Here is an 18,352-nt window from a genome sequence, read left to right on the forward strand (position 1 = left end):
GAAGTGAGCGGATCCGAAGTAAGCTGATGACGGTGTATGACCTGACCTTTGAAACAGCTTGTAAAACTGCTTTGTCAATGGATATGGCAGAAAGGGGGTCGAGAGAAGTCAGGACAACTTCTAGACAACCAGCGGAAGAGTTGAACAAGCTACAGTCCAGCAGACTAAAGACGGATAAATCGACAAAGACATCAGAGAATCGTTATCCATGGAAGGGTAGCAAGACAACGGCAAAGTCATGCTATCGCTGTTTGGGCTCAAATCTAGCACAGTCTTGTCCATTCTTCAAGGCAGAGTGTCACTCGTGTCTCAAGATGGGACACCTAGCGAAGGCTTGTCGAAAGGCTAAGCAGAAAATAGGTTCAACAACAAGTAAGCTGCATTCTGTGGAGCAACTGCAGACAGAGGAAGAGCTACTCGAGATATACACCATCTGCAGCAATGAGCTAGTAAACCGGAAGACAAAGAATGTGTCCGTGCAAGTCCAGTTGAATGGAGCTCACATCAGCATGGAAGTCGACACAGGAGCATCTGTGAGCGTGACTCCAGAATTGGTGTATTGGGAGAAGCCGAGTCAAATTCCTTTGGAAGCGAAGAAAATCGAGCTACCTGGTTACTCTGGAGAGAAGATTCCAGTGTTAGGATGCGTACATGTACCAGTTGTGTATAAGGAGCAACAGGCGGAGTTGCCCCCCGTGGTTGTAAAGGGAGATAAACCTGCGTTGCTAGGTCGGAATTGGCTGCAGATCTTCAAGCTCAACTGGAACGAGATATTCCTCGATCGTGAAGAATTAAAGTGTCCGGAGGATGTAATCAAGCAACATCCGAAGGTGTTTAGCGACCAGGGAGAGCCAATCAAGGGGTACAAGGCGAATGTACGTGTGAAGCAGGATGCGACACCAGTGCATTGCAAACTACGGGTTGTGCCGTATGCTCTTAAGGACAAGGTCGAGAAAGAACTGAAAAGACTTGAAGCTGAGAACATTATCAGTAAGGTAGAAAATAGTGAATGGGCAACACCCATTGTAGTTGTACCTAAATCTGATGGTAGTGTTAGCCTTTGTGGGGATTATAAGGTGACCATAAACCAGGTACTGGAAGATAACAGACCAGATACCCTACCAACTACAGAGGATTTGTTTAGCACCCTCACAGGCGGCCAAATTTTCACAAAAATTGACTTGACAAATGCCTACTTGCAGTTGGGTGTAGATGACAAATCAAAATCCAAGCTAACTATTAACACGCATTTGGGATTGTTTCAGTTCAATAGCTTCCATTTGGTATATCATCAGCCCCAGGGATTTTTCAAGGATAATGACACAAATTCTAGAGGGAATTGAAGGTGCGGTGTGTTGCTTGGATGATATCCTCATCTCAGCCCCTGACAGGCGGACACATGATGAAAGGTTGGAAGTGGTACTCAAAAGACTTGAAACACACAGTGTAAGAGTAAAGGCACAGAAGTGTGAGTTCTTTCAGAAGTCGGTAGAGTACATGGGTCATAAGATAGACAAGGATGGTCTACACCCCACCAAAGGTAAGGTTGATGCGATCAAAAATCCGCCCACTCCCAGAAACATATCTGAAATCAGATCCTTTTTAGGATTAGTGCATTACTATGGAAAGTTTGTGGGAACAAACTTAGTGCATTACTATGGGAACAGGTGTAAATCTGCCCACCTGTTTACATCCCTTGAATGAGCTTTTGAGAAAAGATGTACCATGGAAGTGGACACGTAAATGTGATCAAGCTTTCAGGTCATGTTACAGCTCAGTTGGCAGAGAGTTCAATGCTTGTTCATTACGATGTCAATAAGCCGATGAAGTTAGCATGTGATGCTTCACCATACGGTGTTGATCCTGTGATCTCTCATGTGTTAGGAAATGGAGAGGAAAGGCCAATAGCATTTGCATCTAGAACACTCAATGCCAGCGAGAGAAATTATGTGCAAATAGAGCGAGAGGCTCTTGCATTGATTTTTGGCATTAGGAGGTTTCACAAATACTTGTATGGTAGAAGGTTTGTAATCGAGACAGATCACCAGCCATTGACAGTGATCCTAAATCCAAAAACACACATTCCAACTCTGGCAGTAGCCAGAATGCAAAGATGGGCATTGATATTGTCTGCATACCAGTATGACATTCAGTATCGTAAGGCAGCAGAACACAGCAATGTTGATGCCATGTCGAGATTACCTTTGGAATCGGAGGTTACACCAAACAGAGAGGACTTGTTTTACTTCTCTCATGTAGATGAGTTACCTATAACATCAGGAGACATTCGGAAGGCTACTCGCACTGACAGATTTTTGTCAAAAATGCATGAATAGATTACTAATGGATGGCCAAACAAATTGCCAAATTCAGAGGCAGAACTGACACCATTCTTTGTTCACAGGAACAAACTCTCAGTAGACCAAGGTTGTGTCATGTGGGGAGCGAGAGTTGTAATACCTGAAGAATATGCAGTAAAATTGCTAGAAGATTTTCATGATCAGCATTTGGGAATGTATCTAACAAAGAGCCTAGCTAGAAGCTCTCTATGGTGGCCGGGTCTAGATAAGGATATAGAACAAAGGGTGAAAGAGTGTAGCACATGTCAAGCAGTTGGAAAGAATTCACCCACAGTACCGCTACAGCCATGGAAATGGTCGGTTAGAGTGTGGCAAAGATTACACATTGACTTTGCAGAGTGGATGGACAACAATTGTTCATTGTGATTGATAGTCACTCCAAGTGGGTTGAGGTGTTTCCGATGAACAAAACGACATCCATTAAAACAATAGACATTTTGCGAGGGTTGTTTGCGTCCTATGGATTTCCAGAGGAAATTGTGTCTGATAACGGACCACAATTCCGTTCACAAGAGTTCGCACAATTCATGAAAGGGAATGCTGTAAAACACACTAGAGTAGCTCCATATCATCCCGCTTCAAATGGAGCAGCAGAACGCACAGTGCAAATTGTGAAGCGGACATTAGTCAAACAACTGCTGGATCCAAATCCAAAGAAAAGACAGTTGTCATTGTTTCACAAACTGGCTAACTTTCTGATTACATATCGAAACACACCTCACACCAGTACTGGTCAAACACCAGCTGAACTGTTCTTGAAAAGAAAACCCAGAACAAGGTTTTCATTGTTGAAACCAAACTTGGCTCAAACAGTAGAAGAGAAACAGGAGAAACAAAAAACATATCATGACGGAAGTAGAGTAAATAAAAGGAGTGTTGAGTTAAATCAGAAGGTAAAGGTGAAAAACCATCATCACAAGTGGGTGAAGTGGTTACCTGGAAGAGTAGTGAGAAAGTGCGGACCACGGACATACTTGGTCAAGATGTTTGGATGTGGTAATGTGAGAAAAGTACACATTGACCAGATGAACCAGAAATGGTACAAGAAGGTACACAAGTTAGTGAGAGCTTGAATCAGCCTAAAAATGGAGGTTCAAGTTGACAGTCAAACAAAATTGACTGATGGACTGGAATCTATGAATGTAGGTCAAAAGGAAGGCTTGACTGGATTAACAATGAGTCCAAGTGGTTCTAAACAGTCAGAAACTTTTGGTCAGGGAAGATATCCAGAAAGAAGGAGAAACCCAGTGGTTAGGTTAAATTTGTAAAGTTATTGCCTAAAATGTACATATCATTGTATATACCACATAGATGCATGATGCCCTCATTTTATTCCGGTTGTATAAAAGTAAACTATCAGACAAGATTGTAATAATTTCATACTGTCGGTTATATTCAAAACAAAATGTCCACCAGGATTTTTTTTTTTATTAGGGTGGAAGGAGTTGTATTAGCACCACCTTTGGTGGAGGATTGTAAATGTTTGAATAAACCACAGTGCAGCTGTGCAGCCTTGGAGTTAACTTGTTGTTCTGTGTCTGACCTCAAGATATCACAATCTCTTGATCTCATCTCCTCTTGATCACATCTGTCCCATCTCCTGATCCATGTCTTGACCCAAAACCTCGATCTACACCTTTTGATTCCATCGATGCTGCATGACCCACTGAATTCTTCCAGCACTCTGTTTTTTGTTCAATTTAAGCGATTTGTTTCTGAACGTCTACTATGATTTTTTTTACCAAATAAAAGTTCCTTCCCATCACTGATCGGCGGTTGCATTTCCACCAAATATATTTCAATAAGAATCATTGGTTAGCAAGAAAACAAGCCTCAATTATTGTATCCCAACCCTAGAGTATGCATGTACTAACGATACAATTCCAGAATCACTCAGGTTAACTAAGAGATGAAGGATAACACAGGGCAAACAAGGGCCTGCAGATCTCTATATTGCCAAGCAACAATCTTTTCTATCCGGCACAAGGAACTGTAGACAAACAAAGACACAAAGTGCTCGAGTAACTCCAGCTTCTCTGAAGAACATGGATGGGCGATGTTTCGGGTCAGGACCCTTTTTTAATCTCTGAGAAGTCTGAACATTTCCATCTTTCGGGTCCCATCTTGGAGAGTTTCCTATCCATTCCCTCCACAGATGCTGCCTGATTTGCTGAGTAACTCCACACTTTGCGTTTTGCTTAATAATCTCTATTTACAGTGCCAAGTTGCAAAGGGATAATGAACAAAATGCCAAAATAAAACAGCATTTGCAGTTCCTTGTATCAACAAAAATATCAAAATTTTGGCCAAAAGATTGGCTTGAAGGAGCATCCTAGAGGAGGGGGAAAAAGGGCAGAAAACCTTTGGGAAGAAATATTGGAACCCTGGGCCTTAGAAACTGAAAGTACATCTCAAGACTGGAATTGGATGACACATAAATAAACTTTGAATGCCGTCAAAGCTATCTAGATCAGCCATTTATTCCTCATCTCGGATTGTCCTGATGAGTGTCGAGGTCAGCTTGTTTTGAACAGCTACATGATGCTGTTTGACAGAAAATTTTATAATATTGACACATGATTAACAAAAGAATGTCAATAAACATGTAGACCAGCATTGAGGAACAATCAATTTTCAAGTTACAATAAATTGACTTTATAAATTGGCGCTTAATTTTTAAAAACAGTCTTATATTGCTGCCACTCAAAGAATTACATTGTTCATGGCAAAAAGATGCCAGAAAAAAAGTATGAAATTTTGTTCATCATCAAGCCACTATATTTTATCAACATAGTATGCAAGAACAAGATATAGAAACTTTCTTTGTTCAGTCATGTTAACTATTTGTCCGAGACAACAATATGAAAATAATCCCTCTCCTTTGCTTCTCTTCCAACCCCCAGTACGAGCAACAATAATTTTCAATATCAGGAACAACCCAGTCCATTGCATTGGGATGCTGAACAGCTAAATGAGAATCCAGATATGGCTTATGTTGGTTATTTGTGAGCAACTATAATAAACTACATAACCATGAACCACCATGTGAACTTAATATTCATTCACAGGTAATATGCTCATGTGCTTTAATATAGTTGGTAGAACAAGAAGACACAAAAGAATGCTAAGTGTGCATTGATTGTTTAGTGTGTTTTACTTCCAGTATACTGTTTAGCATTGCTTTCCAAAATGATAAGCAACAAACAACTCTTGCATCATGGAAAGTGGTAAAAATGGCCAAAAAAGATGTCACCATGTATAAACAGCAGCAGCAGCAGAATGTTAATATAACTAATAATATGCAGCTTCTACAGAAGACAACACGATAGGTCTGGAAAGTGGCACAGTGATACAATTAGTAGCCCCAACTGCCGCAAAGCTCCAGCAACCTGGGCTCAATCATGACTTCTGATGCGTTTGTATGCAGTATCCATCCTATGGCATGCTTTTTTCTCTAAGTGCTCCGGTTTCCTCCCATGTCCTAAAGACATGCACGCTGGTAGGTTAATTGGTTACTGTAAATTGTGTCGAGTGTACATGCTAAGTGATAGAATCTGGAGAATTTTATAGGAAAATGGGGGAAAATATAAAAATGTAGCAGTGTAAATTCCATATACACCTCAAGCTGCCTCGGCAAGGACACCGGCATAATCAAGGATAACTCGCACCCTTGTCACTCCCTCTTCTCCCCTCTCCCATCAGGCAGATGGTATAGTAGTGTGAGAACTCATACCTCCAGATTCAGGGACAATTTCTTCCCAGCTGTTATCAGGCAACTGAACCATCCCACCAACACTCGAGAACAGTCCTGAACTTCTATCTACCTCATTCGAGACCCTCGGACTCTCTTTGATCGGACTTTACTGACTTTATCATGCATTAAATGTTATTTGCGTTATTCCCTTTATCATATACCTGTCGATTGTAATCATGTATTGTCTTTCTGCTGACTGGTTAGCATGCAACAAAAGCTTTTCACTGTACCTCGGTACACGTGAAAATAAACTAAACACAAACTCAAAAGATGGGTGTCTGATTCTTGGCATGAACTCGGTTTGCCCGATTCGGTGCAGTATGTATGGATCCATCTATATTTCTGCATGCAAAATTAATTCCCTTGGCTTGCTATCCAATGGAGTCAAGATATCAGACATAACCAATGGTTAAAACCAGAGATGCACACAGGTTTGACTCGCTATTTCACTGATGGTTTTAACATAATTCATTTGTTTCAGTAGCTAATTCGTGGTCCCCTGTTATGTAATACAATAACTGAATAAGAAAACTGACACCAACATGATTTGAGTCAAGGGGCTCGGTAATACACAATTATCACAAGGCACATCATACAACTACAATTGTACACAGGTGCATATCAATCAACTGCTAAAACTCTTTGGATAGTATTTGTCATTGTACACAATAACTTCAGAGGAATAGAGCTGAAGAAAACAGTAAGCTTCCACTTTGATGCTTTCTTATAAATTTACAGATTATTATGCACCAGGAAAGATATCCAATAATGTTAACGTGGGTGGCAAAGTGCACAAACATAATGCAGTGTTGTAAAAAAAACCTAATTGAAATGATCTGGTAAACATCACATAGGACAACCGAGAAGAATAACTTATTACATGCTCAAAGAATATTCTTGTATCGAAAGAACATTCAGAAAATGCCTTTGCGCAAATGTATTACTATGGTTATCTGGATCTTCGCTAATCAGTACAGTGATGTTTTGACTCAGAAAACAAAACAGCAGTGACCTCAATTATAGCTTCAGCTTCAGCAAGTTTGGTATTAAAATTTAAAACAAGTATCAGTGCACAATCAACACAAAATAATTGCTAAAGGGATTGGTATTACACTATATGGGCTCAGTGAGCAGAAACTATCAAACTAGGCAAATTGTTTATATAACATTTGATTGTAATCTTCTCATGCTATGTTCTTCAACGTAGAAGCTGCATATGGAATGGTAAAAAGAAATAAAGCTCTGGGTTATTTCTCTCTGACAAAGGACACTCGTTTTTTTAAACTGATATCACATCAACAAGCTTTAATCAACAAACATTCAATGTCAAAGAAGGAAGTTTGCCAAATCCGAGCCAGGAAATTACTCTAAATTTTTCAATCAAATAGACTAACCTACATCCCTGATAGAAATAGATTATGAATTCTCACTGGATAAGCAAAGTTAACAGACTATCTTGATCCACACAATTATTTCATTCAAAGTCCAGCAACCACCATATATCTTGTTATTATACAGAAATGCCTGAACTGCAGAATCATACAGCCCAGCAAAGAGAGGGTACAAGAGCTTCTAAACACCAGGGGATATAACAAACTGCAATGTCCAGGTAGCTAGTCACATGTGAAGCCGCTGCCACCAATTGCCAGCAATTGCTCAAACTCAGTGCAGGTTAAGCTTCACATTCCAACAGTGAGCAACAACATTCACACCAGCACATTCAGTAGTCAGTCTAAGTCACCCTGAGTCAGTCTTTAGACTTTACTTTAAAGGTACAGTGCGGAAACAGGCCCCTCGGCCCACCACGTCCGCGCCGACCAACGATCGTCCTGTACACTAACACTATCCTTCCACATTAGGGACAATTTTACACCGAAGCCAATTGACCTACAAAACTGTATGCCTTTGGAGTGTGTGGGAAAACCAGAATACCCGGATAAACCCACACGGTCACAGGGAAAACGTACAATCTCCTTACAGACAGCACCCGTAGTCAGGATCAAAACCAGGTCTCTAGCGCTGCAAGGCAGTAGCTCTATCGCTGCTCCACTGTGCCATACACAGTCGTCTCACATCGGCTGATACCCATTCACTGAATGAGTTTGTGCAAAACTACCAGCACAGAGCAGTGGGAAATAGAGGGTTTATGCCAGGTTCGGAGCAATGGGCAACTTGAGTGGATATCTTGAATAGAGTACGGGATTATCTACTGTAAATATTTAGAGTGGAAGACTAAAAATGCAATTATTAATCAATGCTCTGCAGGTTAGTGCTGAACAGGTACCACGGTATACATAGTATAGGAAGGAACTACAGATGTTGGTTTAAACCGAAGATAGACACAAAAAGTTGGAGTAACTCAGCGGGACAGGCAGCATCTCTGGAGAGAAGGAATGGGTGATGGTTCGGGTCAAAACCCTTCTTCAGACTGGTTAGGGATGATGAAGTCTGAACCAGTCTGAAGAAGGGTCTCGACCCGAACCTTCACCCATTCCTTCTCTCCAGAGATGCTGCCTGGCCTGCTGAGTTACTCCAGCTTTGTGTCTATCTACAGTTTACATAGTCACTTGCACCACAAAGTAGCTTTTTATTCCAGATTAATTTATTTAATAAATTCCATAGTTGCTATGGATGGAAGCAAATTTGCTTCTCTGGTTGAACAGAGGGCAGGTTATTACCACCTTTAAAAAGGTAAGTGTTGACACATTCAAAATATTTCTGTTGTTTTGGCACAAAGAATGAGGAGCTAATTCTTCAGAAGCTACAAAATATTGAAGTTGTGAAGCAAATCCTATAACTATCAGCTTTGAAAAGTAAGAATATGACACATCTTCTTGTTCCCGAGAGAAAACATGAAACTTCTAACTTAAATCACTATTCCAGAAGTACAATTCAAAGTTAATGGGTTTCAAATCAAACTGCCAAGGGCAGGTTTTAGAAACAGTATGCGACACGAATATCACTTTTGGATAAACTTAAACTTAAATAAACATAAAATAAAAAATAGGCTCCCATTTTACCCAATTTTACCCATTAAAAAGTCAGTCATATTTTGTTCCAACACATGACAAATGTGACTCAAAATGTTGGCGGATGGTGGGCAGAGGGGTGCTATATACATAGCTATACATAAGAAGCAGACCGGGTAGAAATTTGCAGATACATTCTGGGTCAGATTCCAACAGAACCTCAGAAGGAGCCTATGGGACTACTTGAATCCAGCTTTGCATCACAACTTACACTCGATCACAACCCTCAAATCATTCAATCCACACCAGGGAATATTCCATTGGATTCTTGCAGTCATAACAGATTTCTACTGCAAATAGACACAAAATGCTGGAGTAACTCAGCAGGGCAGGCAGCAGCTCTGGAGAGAAGGAATGGGTGATGTTTTGGGTCGGGTCTGAAGAAGGGTTACCCAAAGCGTCACCCATTCTTTCTCTCCAGAGATGCTGCCTGTCCCGCTGAGTTACTCCAGCATTTTGTGTCTATCTTCGATTTAAACCAGCCTCTGCAGTTCCTTCCTACAGACTTCTACTGCAGTTCCCCTTCTAACCTGCTGGTCATAGCATCACTGATGGGAGACAATTCCATACTATAGATATTGGAATGGTCCAGATCTCGCAGATAATTCTCCACAATCTCTCATGTCCTCCACACTATCCATCCAGAGCTTAAAAGTGACTTTAAATTTAAAAATGAACCCTTTTCCAATTTCCCATTACAATATAAATTATTTCTTTGGCACAAGTTGGTAAAATATATTTGTTATCCTAAAATATATAAATGTAGTGAACTTCAAACAGATCAAAGCAATAAGTTTTAGAAATAAATCTTCTAATGCATTGAACAATTTAGAAATAACACTCAAAATGGAACTCTGAATAGCAAGGATTTTCAAAATCCAATGAATTGTAGACGAGAGAGAATTATCACCCATATCAGGCAGGATATTATTGAGGTATCACATGACTCCATAACATTAAAAAGTTTAAAAGTTCACCCTCTAGGAAGCCAACTAAATGAACAAACCTGTTTCTAAACTCGATTCACTTTCCTTTAAGGAATGAAAGCAAATCCAATTTAAAAACCACAGAGATTCACACGTTCATCAGAATTTCATTTTATTCTGGTAGAGCAAAGCTTTCTATAAAAATAAAATTTGGTTAAGAATAACACTTGTTCTTCCCATCAAGAATGTCTGAATGATTGATCAGGCCCCTTAATGCAAGCACGTCCTCAGTTCAGATACATGGCAGGGTCTGATTGTGGTATAATGTTCAAGCAGAGTTATATATTGAATAGTAGTTTTGTGGACATCTACTGGTAAGTTGGTGCAACAGCTCACTGCCATCTTCTACAAGAGTGAGTCTGCAATAACCACATGGTGGAAGGTAACGTACCTTTGTAATTCTCATCTTCTAAAAAAAATATTTAGACCACTCTCATTATTATGTAGAGCACTAATTAATTATGTGCTGTCCCACTGCACTCAGTGTCAAAGAGCTGAGTTTGATCCTGACCTTGGGTGTTATCTCATAAGGAATAAGAGTAGAATTAGGCCATTCAGCCCATCAAGTCTACTCCGCCATTCAATCATGGCAGATCTATCTCTCCCTCCTAACCCCATTCTCCTGCCTTCTCCCCATAACCTCTGACACCCGTACTAATCAAGAATCTATCTATCTCTGCCTTACAAATATCCTCTGACGGCCTCCACAGCCTTCTGTGGCAAAGAATTCCACAGATTCACCACCCTCTGACCAGACATTTCTCCTCATCTCATTCCTAAAAGAACATCTTTTAATTCTGAGACTATGACCTCCCCCCGACCCTCTCCAGAGCCAGCACTTCCTTCCTTGGATATGGTGCTCAAAATTGCTCACAATACTCCAAATGCGGCCTCACCAGGGCCTTATCGAGCATCAACATTACATCCCTGTTTTTGTATACCAGCTCTCTTGAAATAAATGCTAACATTGAGTTTGCTTTTTTTACTACTGATTCGACTTGCAGATTAACTTTTTGGGAATCCTGCATCAGCACTCCCAAGTCCCTTCGCACCTCCAATATCTGGATTCTCACCCCATTTCGAAAATAGTCTACTCCTTTATTCCTACTACCAAAATGCATGACTCCACACTTCGCTACACTATATTCCATCTGCCACTTATCTGCCTGTCCAAGTCCTTCTGCAGAGTCCCTGCTTTCTCTGTACTACCTGCCCCTCCACCTATTTTCGTATCACTCGCAAACTTTGCCACAAAGCCTTCAATCCCCTCGTCCAAATCATTAATATACAACGTGAAGAGTAGCGGCCCCAGAATTGTCTCTTGCAGAACTCCACTGGTCACTGGAGCCAACCAGAAAAAGCCCCCTATATTGCCACACTCTCTTTTGCCATCCAGCCAACCTGCAATCCATGCGAGTATCTGTCCTTTGATTCCTAATCTGACCTTTCTGTCCCGGGCCTCCTCCATTGTCAGAGTGAGGCCCAGTGCAGATTGGAGGAACAGCACCTCATATTTTGCTTGGGTATCTTACACCTCTGCGGTATGAATAATGACTTCTCTAACTTCAAATAGCCCTTGCCTTCCCTCTGTCTCCATCCCCTCCCCCTTCCCAGTTCTCCCACCAGTCTTAATGTCTCTGACTACATTTTATCTCTGTCCCACCCGCTTCCCGATATCATCTGAAGAAGGGTATCGACCTGAAACGTCACCCATTCCTCCCCTCCAGAGATGCAGCCTGACCCGCTGAGTTACTCCAGCGTTTTGTGTCTACCTTCGATTTAAACCAGCATCTTCAGTTCTTTCCTACACTCTTTCAACTGGTTGTTTGATCCATTCCTAAAAGACAACACATACCCTGCCCATACATGTCAAAAAGAGCTGCTCCCTGTAATAGGCTGTGTGGCAGGACTGATATTTACTTGATGTAATAATGTCATAAAGCTCAGGAAAAGGCCAATCAACCCATTGAACACCTACGTTTGTTTATCCCGTTTTCAAGAACTCAGTCCACAACCTTCCATGCCATGGGATTTCAGATGCACATCCAAATGTTTAAATGTTATGAGAATACTTGCCTCCACTTACTCACGTATGCATGCGTCTCAGATTTCAACCACCATATGGGTGATAAAACCCATCCCCAAATCCCCTCTAATACACCGCATTCATGTTGTTATTTATATATTGTCAGTTTAGCAGAGATACATAAGAACATACAAGAGTAGGAGCTGGGTAAAATTGCCCTTTTAAGATTCAGTGTGTGAGTGCTTGAAATTTTCCACTGCCGCTCTGGAATGGGTGACGAGTGAATGTGTAATATAACCAGATAGATGAAGGGGAAATGTTAAACCGATAGATACTTCATGTATAATACATATAATGCCTATGATGAAAACATTCACAAGATGTAAAACTTACTTGCCGTGGTTGCTCTACTTCTTTCTGCAGCTCCATTTTTACTTTGTTATTGGGGTGATCTGTAACTTTAGTTACTGGCTGTTTGAAAATGGAGGCAGTCTGTCTTATTGGCAGGGATGTGTTCAAGTCCAACTTGCCCTGCAAAATGAAAGCAAAAAAGCAAATAAATGGTTCGAATTGCAATAAAAGTTATTGTTCAATAATCCATATGGATATTTATGAGTAGATAGGAACTGCAGTTGCTGATTTATGCTGAAGATAGACACAAAGTGCTGGAGTAACTCAGCAGGTCGGGCAGCATTTCTGGAGAAAAAGGATGGGTGACATTTCAAGTCGGAACCCTTCTTCAGTCTGAAAGTAGAGGGGAGGGAACTGGAAGTAGGAAAAGGCCAGATGCCTTTGTGCATTTTTGAGTGGGGGCTTTGAGATTTACCCTCCAGTACCACAAGGGATTAGTAAATTTGGCATTCTGCAACCGGTTTTAAAGTTTATTATATCCTTATGTTCTAATTGCTCCATGACCCGTCTCTTCTGTCCTAGTAATCAACAATAGACAATAGACAATAGACAATAGGTGCAGGAGTAGGCCATTCAGCCCTTCGAGCCAGCACCGCCATTCAATGCGATCATGGCTGATCACTATCAATCAGTACCCCGTTCCTGCCTTCTCCCCATACCCCCTCACTCCGCTATCCTTAAGAGCTCTATCCAGCTCTCTCTTGAAAGCATCCAACGAACTGGCCTCCACTGCCTTCTGAGGCAGAGAATTCCACACCTTCACCACCCTCTGACTGAAAAAGTTCTTCCTCATCTCCGTTCTAAATGGCCTACCCCTTATTCTCAAACTGTGGCCCCTTGTTCTGGACTCCCCCAACATTGGGAACATGTTATCTGCCTCTAATGTGTCCAATCCCCTAATTATCTTATATGTTTCAATAAGATCCCCCCTCATCCTTCTAAATTCCAGTGTATACAAGCCCAATCGCTCCAGCCTTTCAACATACGACAGTCCCGCCATTCCGGGAATTAATCTAGTGAACCTACGCTGCACGCCCTCCATAGCAAGAATATCCTTCCTCAAATTTGGAGACCAAAACTGCACACAGTACTCCAGGTGCGGTCTCACCAGGGCCCGGTACAACTGTAGAAGGACCTCTTTGCTCCTATACTCAACTCCTCTTGTTACGAAGGCCAACATTCCATTGGCTTTCTTCACTGCCTGCTGAACCTGCATGCTTCCTTTCATTGACTGATGCACTAGGACACCCAGATCTCGTTGCTGCTCCAGTTGGCTTCTGGAGATTGATGCACAAGGCACCAACAAAGAGAGAAACAGCAGCAGTCGAAGGAGGCCGACAGTCTACTTCAGGACTATCTTAAGTCAGTGGATTGCAACAAACTCGAGACCATTTCATTCAGCCTGATTGAGTATACCACAATCATCACCAATTTCATCAAGAAATGTGGTGACAACACCATTCCGACAAAGACTGTTATGGTCGAACATAAAACAGTATAGGGACAGGCACTTTGACTCACAATGTCTATACTGAACATAATGCTAAATGAAAATACTGCCTTTGCCTGTACATTTATGTGCCTTTCTAAAAGCCTCTTAACTGCCATTTTCGTATCTGCTTCCTCCACCATCCTTGGCAGTGCATTCCAAGCACCTACCACTACATGTCAAAAACTTGTCCTGCACATCCCTTTTAAACTTTTCCCCTTTGACAAAGTTATGCCCTCTAGTAGTGCTCATTTCCACCTTTGACTGTCTACCCCATCTGTCGCTCATAAACTATTCTAAGGTCTCCCCACAGTCTTCGACACTCCAGAGAAACAATCCAAATTTGCCCAAACTCTCCTTTTAGCCAATGCCCTTTTCTCCAGCAACAGTCCACCTCTATCAAATGCCTGTTACTCCCATTTTGAACAGGCAAAGTTTCACCCACAATCATCCTCGGCTGCATCCCCTGCTGGCACTGTCCCATACATCTCGGTTGTGGAGGTTAGGCCTCTTTGTATTAGGGAAAGTTCTCAGAAAGTGTTTAGTTTAGTTTAATTTAGTTCATGGTCACATGTACTGAAGTACAGTGAAAAGCATTTGTTGCATGCTATCCAGTTAGCAGAATACATGATGACAATCGAGCCATTTACAGAGTATATATAGATGGTAAGCAGCCGGCCTAGTTGGAATCCCTGGACAGGTTCTGAAATCGTGCACCAAACAACTGGCCACAGTCTTCACCAACATTTTCAAACTCTCATTTGAACATCCCACTGCCTCATCGCCTTCAAAGAAATTACTTCGGTCCCTCAGAAAAGTAAAGTGTGCCAATGACACTGGCCAGTAGCTCTAACATTGACCATAATGAAGGGTTTTGCAAGATTGGGAATGGCCCGCATCTGCACCAGTCTGCCACAGAATCTAAAACCCTTGCAATGTACATAAAGGAAATATAGGTCTCAGGAGGACATCGTCTCTCTTGCACCAGGGTCCCCGATAGTCCTTTCAGGTGAGGCAGAGGTGCACTTGCACCTCCTCCAACCTCTACTACTGTATTGTTCTTGGCGTGGGCTCCTATATATCAGCAAGATTGGGAGATTGTTTCGCGGAACACTTACGCTCAGTCCTAAGCCTCGTATCACAAGTAACCTAACCTGATCCCTTCACACTTGATGTGTAGGAAAGAACTGCAGATGCTGGTTTAAACCGAAGATAGACAAAAAGCTGGAGTAACTCAGCAGGGCAGGCAGCATCTCTGGAGAGAAGAAATGGGCGATGTTTCGGGTCGAGACCCTTCTTCGGACTGGTTAGGGATAAGGGAAATGAGATATATAGATGATGAGAGATAGACAATAAACAATAGACAATAGGTGCAGTAGGCCATTCGGCCCTTCAAGGCACTGCCATTCAATGTGATCAAGGCTGATCATTCACAATCAGTACCCCGTTCCTGCCTTCTCCCCATACCCCCTGACTCCGCTATCTTTAAGAGTCTATCTAGCTCTCTCTTGAAAGCATCGAGAATTGGCCTCCACTGCCTTCTGAGGCAGAGAATTCCACAGATTTACAACTCTGACTGAAAAAGTTTTTCCCTCATCTCCATTCTAAATGGCCTACCCCTTCTTCTTAAACTGTGGACCCTGGTTCTGGACTCCCCCAACATTGGGAACATGTTTCCTGCCTCTAATATGTCCAATCCCTTAATAATCTTATATGTTTTAATAAGATCCCCTCTCATCCTTCTAAATTCCAGCGTATACAAGATGTAGAGAAATAAAGAACAATGAACGAAAGATATGCAAAAAAGTAACGATGATAAAGGAAACAGGCCATTGTTCGCTGTCAGTTGGGTGAAAACGAGAAGCCAGTGCGACTTGGGGGGGGGGGGGGGGGGGGGGGGATAGAGAGGGAATGTCAGGGCTACCTGAAGTTGGAGAAATCAATATTCATATCATTGGGCTGTAAGCTGCCCAAGCAAAGGTGAGATGCTGTTCCTCCAATTTTCATTTAGCCTCGCTCTGACAATGGAGGAGACCTAGGACAGAAAGGTCTGTGTAGGAACGGGAAGGAGAATTAAAGTGTTTAGCAATCGGGAGATCAGGTAGACTGAGCGAAGGTGTTCAGCGAAACGATTGCCCAGTCTACGTTTGGTCTAGCCGATATATGAGTCTACAAGGTTGGAGGAGGTGCAAGTGAACCTCTGCCTAACCTGAAAGGACTGGACAGAGTCAAGGGAGGAGGTATTGGGGCAGGTTTCGCATCTTCTGCGGTTGCAGGAAAAGATACCTGGGAAGGGGGTGGTTTGGGTGGGAAGGGATGAGTTAACCAGAGAGTTGCGGAGGAAACGGTCTCTGCAGAAGGTGGAAAGGGGTGGAGATGGGACAATGTGACTAGTGTTGGGATCCCATTGGAAGTGGCAAACATTTTGGAGGATTATGTATTGTACGCGACGGCTGATAGGGGTGAAAGGTAAGGACTAGGGGGACTGTCTCTGTTGCAACTAGGGGGAGGGGGAGCAAGTGCGGAGCAGCGGGATACCGAGGAGACACGAGTGAGAGCCTCATCTAGGGCCCTTGAAGGGCCCTTCACACTGATGATGTGATCAAGAAAGCTTTAGCTTATTTACATTATTAGGCGTCCGAGAAGATTCAGCATATCCATGAGGCAATCTCTGTAACTCTCACAGATACACCATAGGAAGTATTTGACAGGATGGATCTCAGCCTGGTATGACAACTGCTCTGCTCTCGAAGGTCTAAACCAGCAGAGAATGTGAACACTGCCAGTCTATCACAGGCTTGCCATTTCCTCCCATCCACTCCATCTTCATCAAGAAAGCTCAAAGTATCGTCAAGAATGCCTGCCACCCGAATCATTCCCTTTTGTCTCTTCTACCTTCTGGAAGGCACAGAAACTTGAAAGTCCAAAGGTCCAGACTTAAGAACAGCTTCTTCCTTTTTACTTTACCTCATTCCGTATTTTAATTTTTTTGTACTACTTCAACTGTACTACAATCTTGCACCACTCAGCTGTTTTTCACTCATCAGTGGTTAACAAAAGAAGTAAAGGAAAATATTGAATCATAAATCATAGCGTGCAAAGTAGCATAAGTTACTGATAGATAAGAAAGCTAGGATTTTTTCAGGAACCAGCAGCAGGAGACCAAAGAGCTAAGAAGTAGGGAGGAAATTGATTGAGAGTCTAAACTGGCATGTATTATCAAAAGCAGCAAGAGCTTCTATGGAAATTTAAAAAGAGGCACCTCAGGTTAGTGCGAGGTCCCTGGAGAGCAAGACTGTGCAAATAATGAAAAGAAACAGCAATTAATTTAAATCAAAATTTTACATCAGTTTTCAAAGTGGAAGATACTGGAAATGTCCAACCTGAGCAGCTGGGCTAGTTCCAAATAACATGGAAGAACTTGTAATGATTTCTATTACAAAATGGCAAAAAATATTTGATTAAGTAATGGGACCAAAGGCAGAGAGCTACCAGGACCCAGTGCCTTGCTTCCAAGGGCTTCAAAGGATGCAGAAGAGTCATTGGTTGAAGATTTTCAAAAATTGCTGAATTCTGGAGGGTACCAGCAGATTTGATAAATGCAAATGTGACTCCCTTATTCAAAGGAGGAAAGAAAACCAAAAAGTAGGAATGTCAGACAAGTTACCTTGAGTATAAAATCAAGTTAACATGGTTTAATAAATGGTAAGTCATGTTTGTCAAATTTGGTAGAGTCTTCGGATGAAAGAAGGAAAGTCGATGGAGGGAACCTGTAGAGGTGGTGTATTCGGATTACCAGAAGGCATCCATCAAGGTGCCACATAAAAAGCTGGTACACTAAAGGCACTTATGATTTCAAACTGGTTTATGCAGTAAATAAAGTCAGTTTAAATAGGTTATTCTCAGACGGGAAAGGAGTAATTAGCACCCACGGTTCAGTTTTTGGACACAAAGTGCTGGAGTGATTCAACGGGTCAGGCAGCACTGCTGGTGAACAATGGATGGGTGACATTTCAGGTCAGACCCTTTATTCAGACTGATTGTAACGGAACAGAAATCTGGAAAAGAGGAGGGAGCAGGATAAAGCCTGGCAAGTGATGCAGGTGAGAGGGGTTTTGATTGGCAGATGGGTGGACAAAAGCCAGAGATGAGAAGAAGACAAAGGACAGTGAGGTAAGGGGACACAAAAAGTGTGAAGCCAAGAAAAAGGAAAGGGACCAAAGGAAGCGATATATACAATACAATACAATACAATATATCTTTATTGTCATTGTACCCAGGGGTACAACGAGATTGG

General features: G+C 42.0%; 1 protein-coding gene across 1 annotated transcript in view; it reads right to left on the reverse strand.

Moving 5' to 3' along the window:
* Nucleotides 1-18,352, reverse strand: part of LOC144605887 (methyl-CpG-binding domain protein 2-like) — a 77,328-nt gene that overhangs the window by 29,016 nt on the left and 29,960 nt on the right. The window contains exon 3 of the mRNA XM_078421574.1: nucleotides 12,549-12,686. Within this exon, the coding sequence (XP_078277700.1) occupies nucleotides 12,549-12,686 (138 nt within the window). The remainder of the gene's footprint in view (nucleotides 1-12,548; nucleotides 12,687-18,352) is intronic.

The sequence above is a fragment of the Rhinoraja longicauda genome, chromosome 1, assembly GCF_053455715.1.
Source record: "Rhinoraja longicauda isolate Sanriku21f chromosome 1, sRhiLon1.1, whole genome shotgun sequence".
NCBI classification, from domain to species: domain Eukaryota; kingdom Metazoa; phylum Chordata; class Chondrichthyes; order Rajiformes; family Arhynchobatidae; genus Rhinoraja; species Rhinoraja longicauda.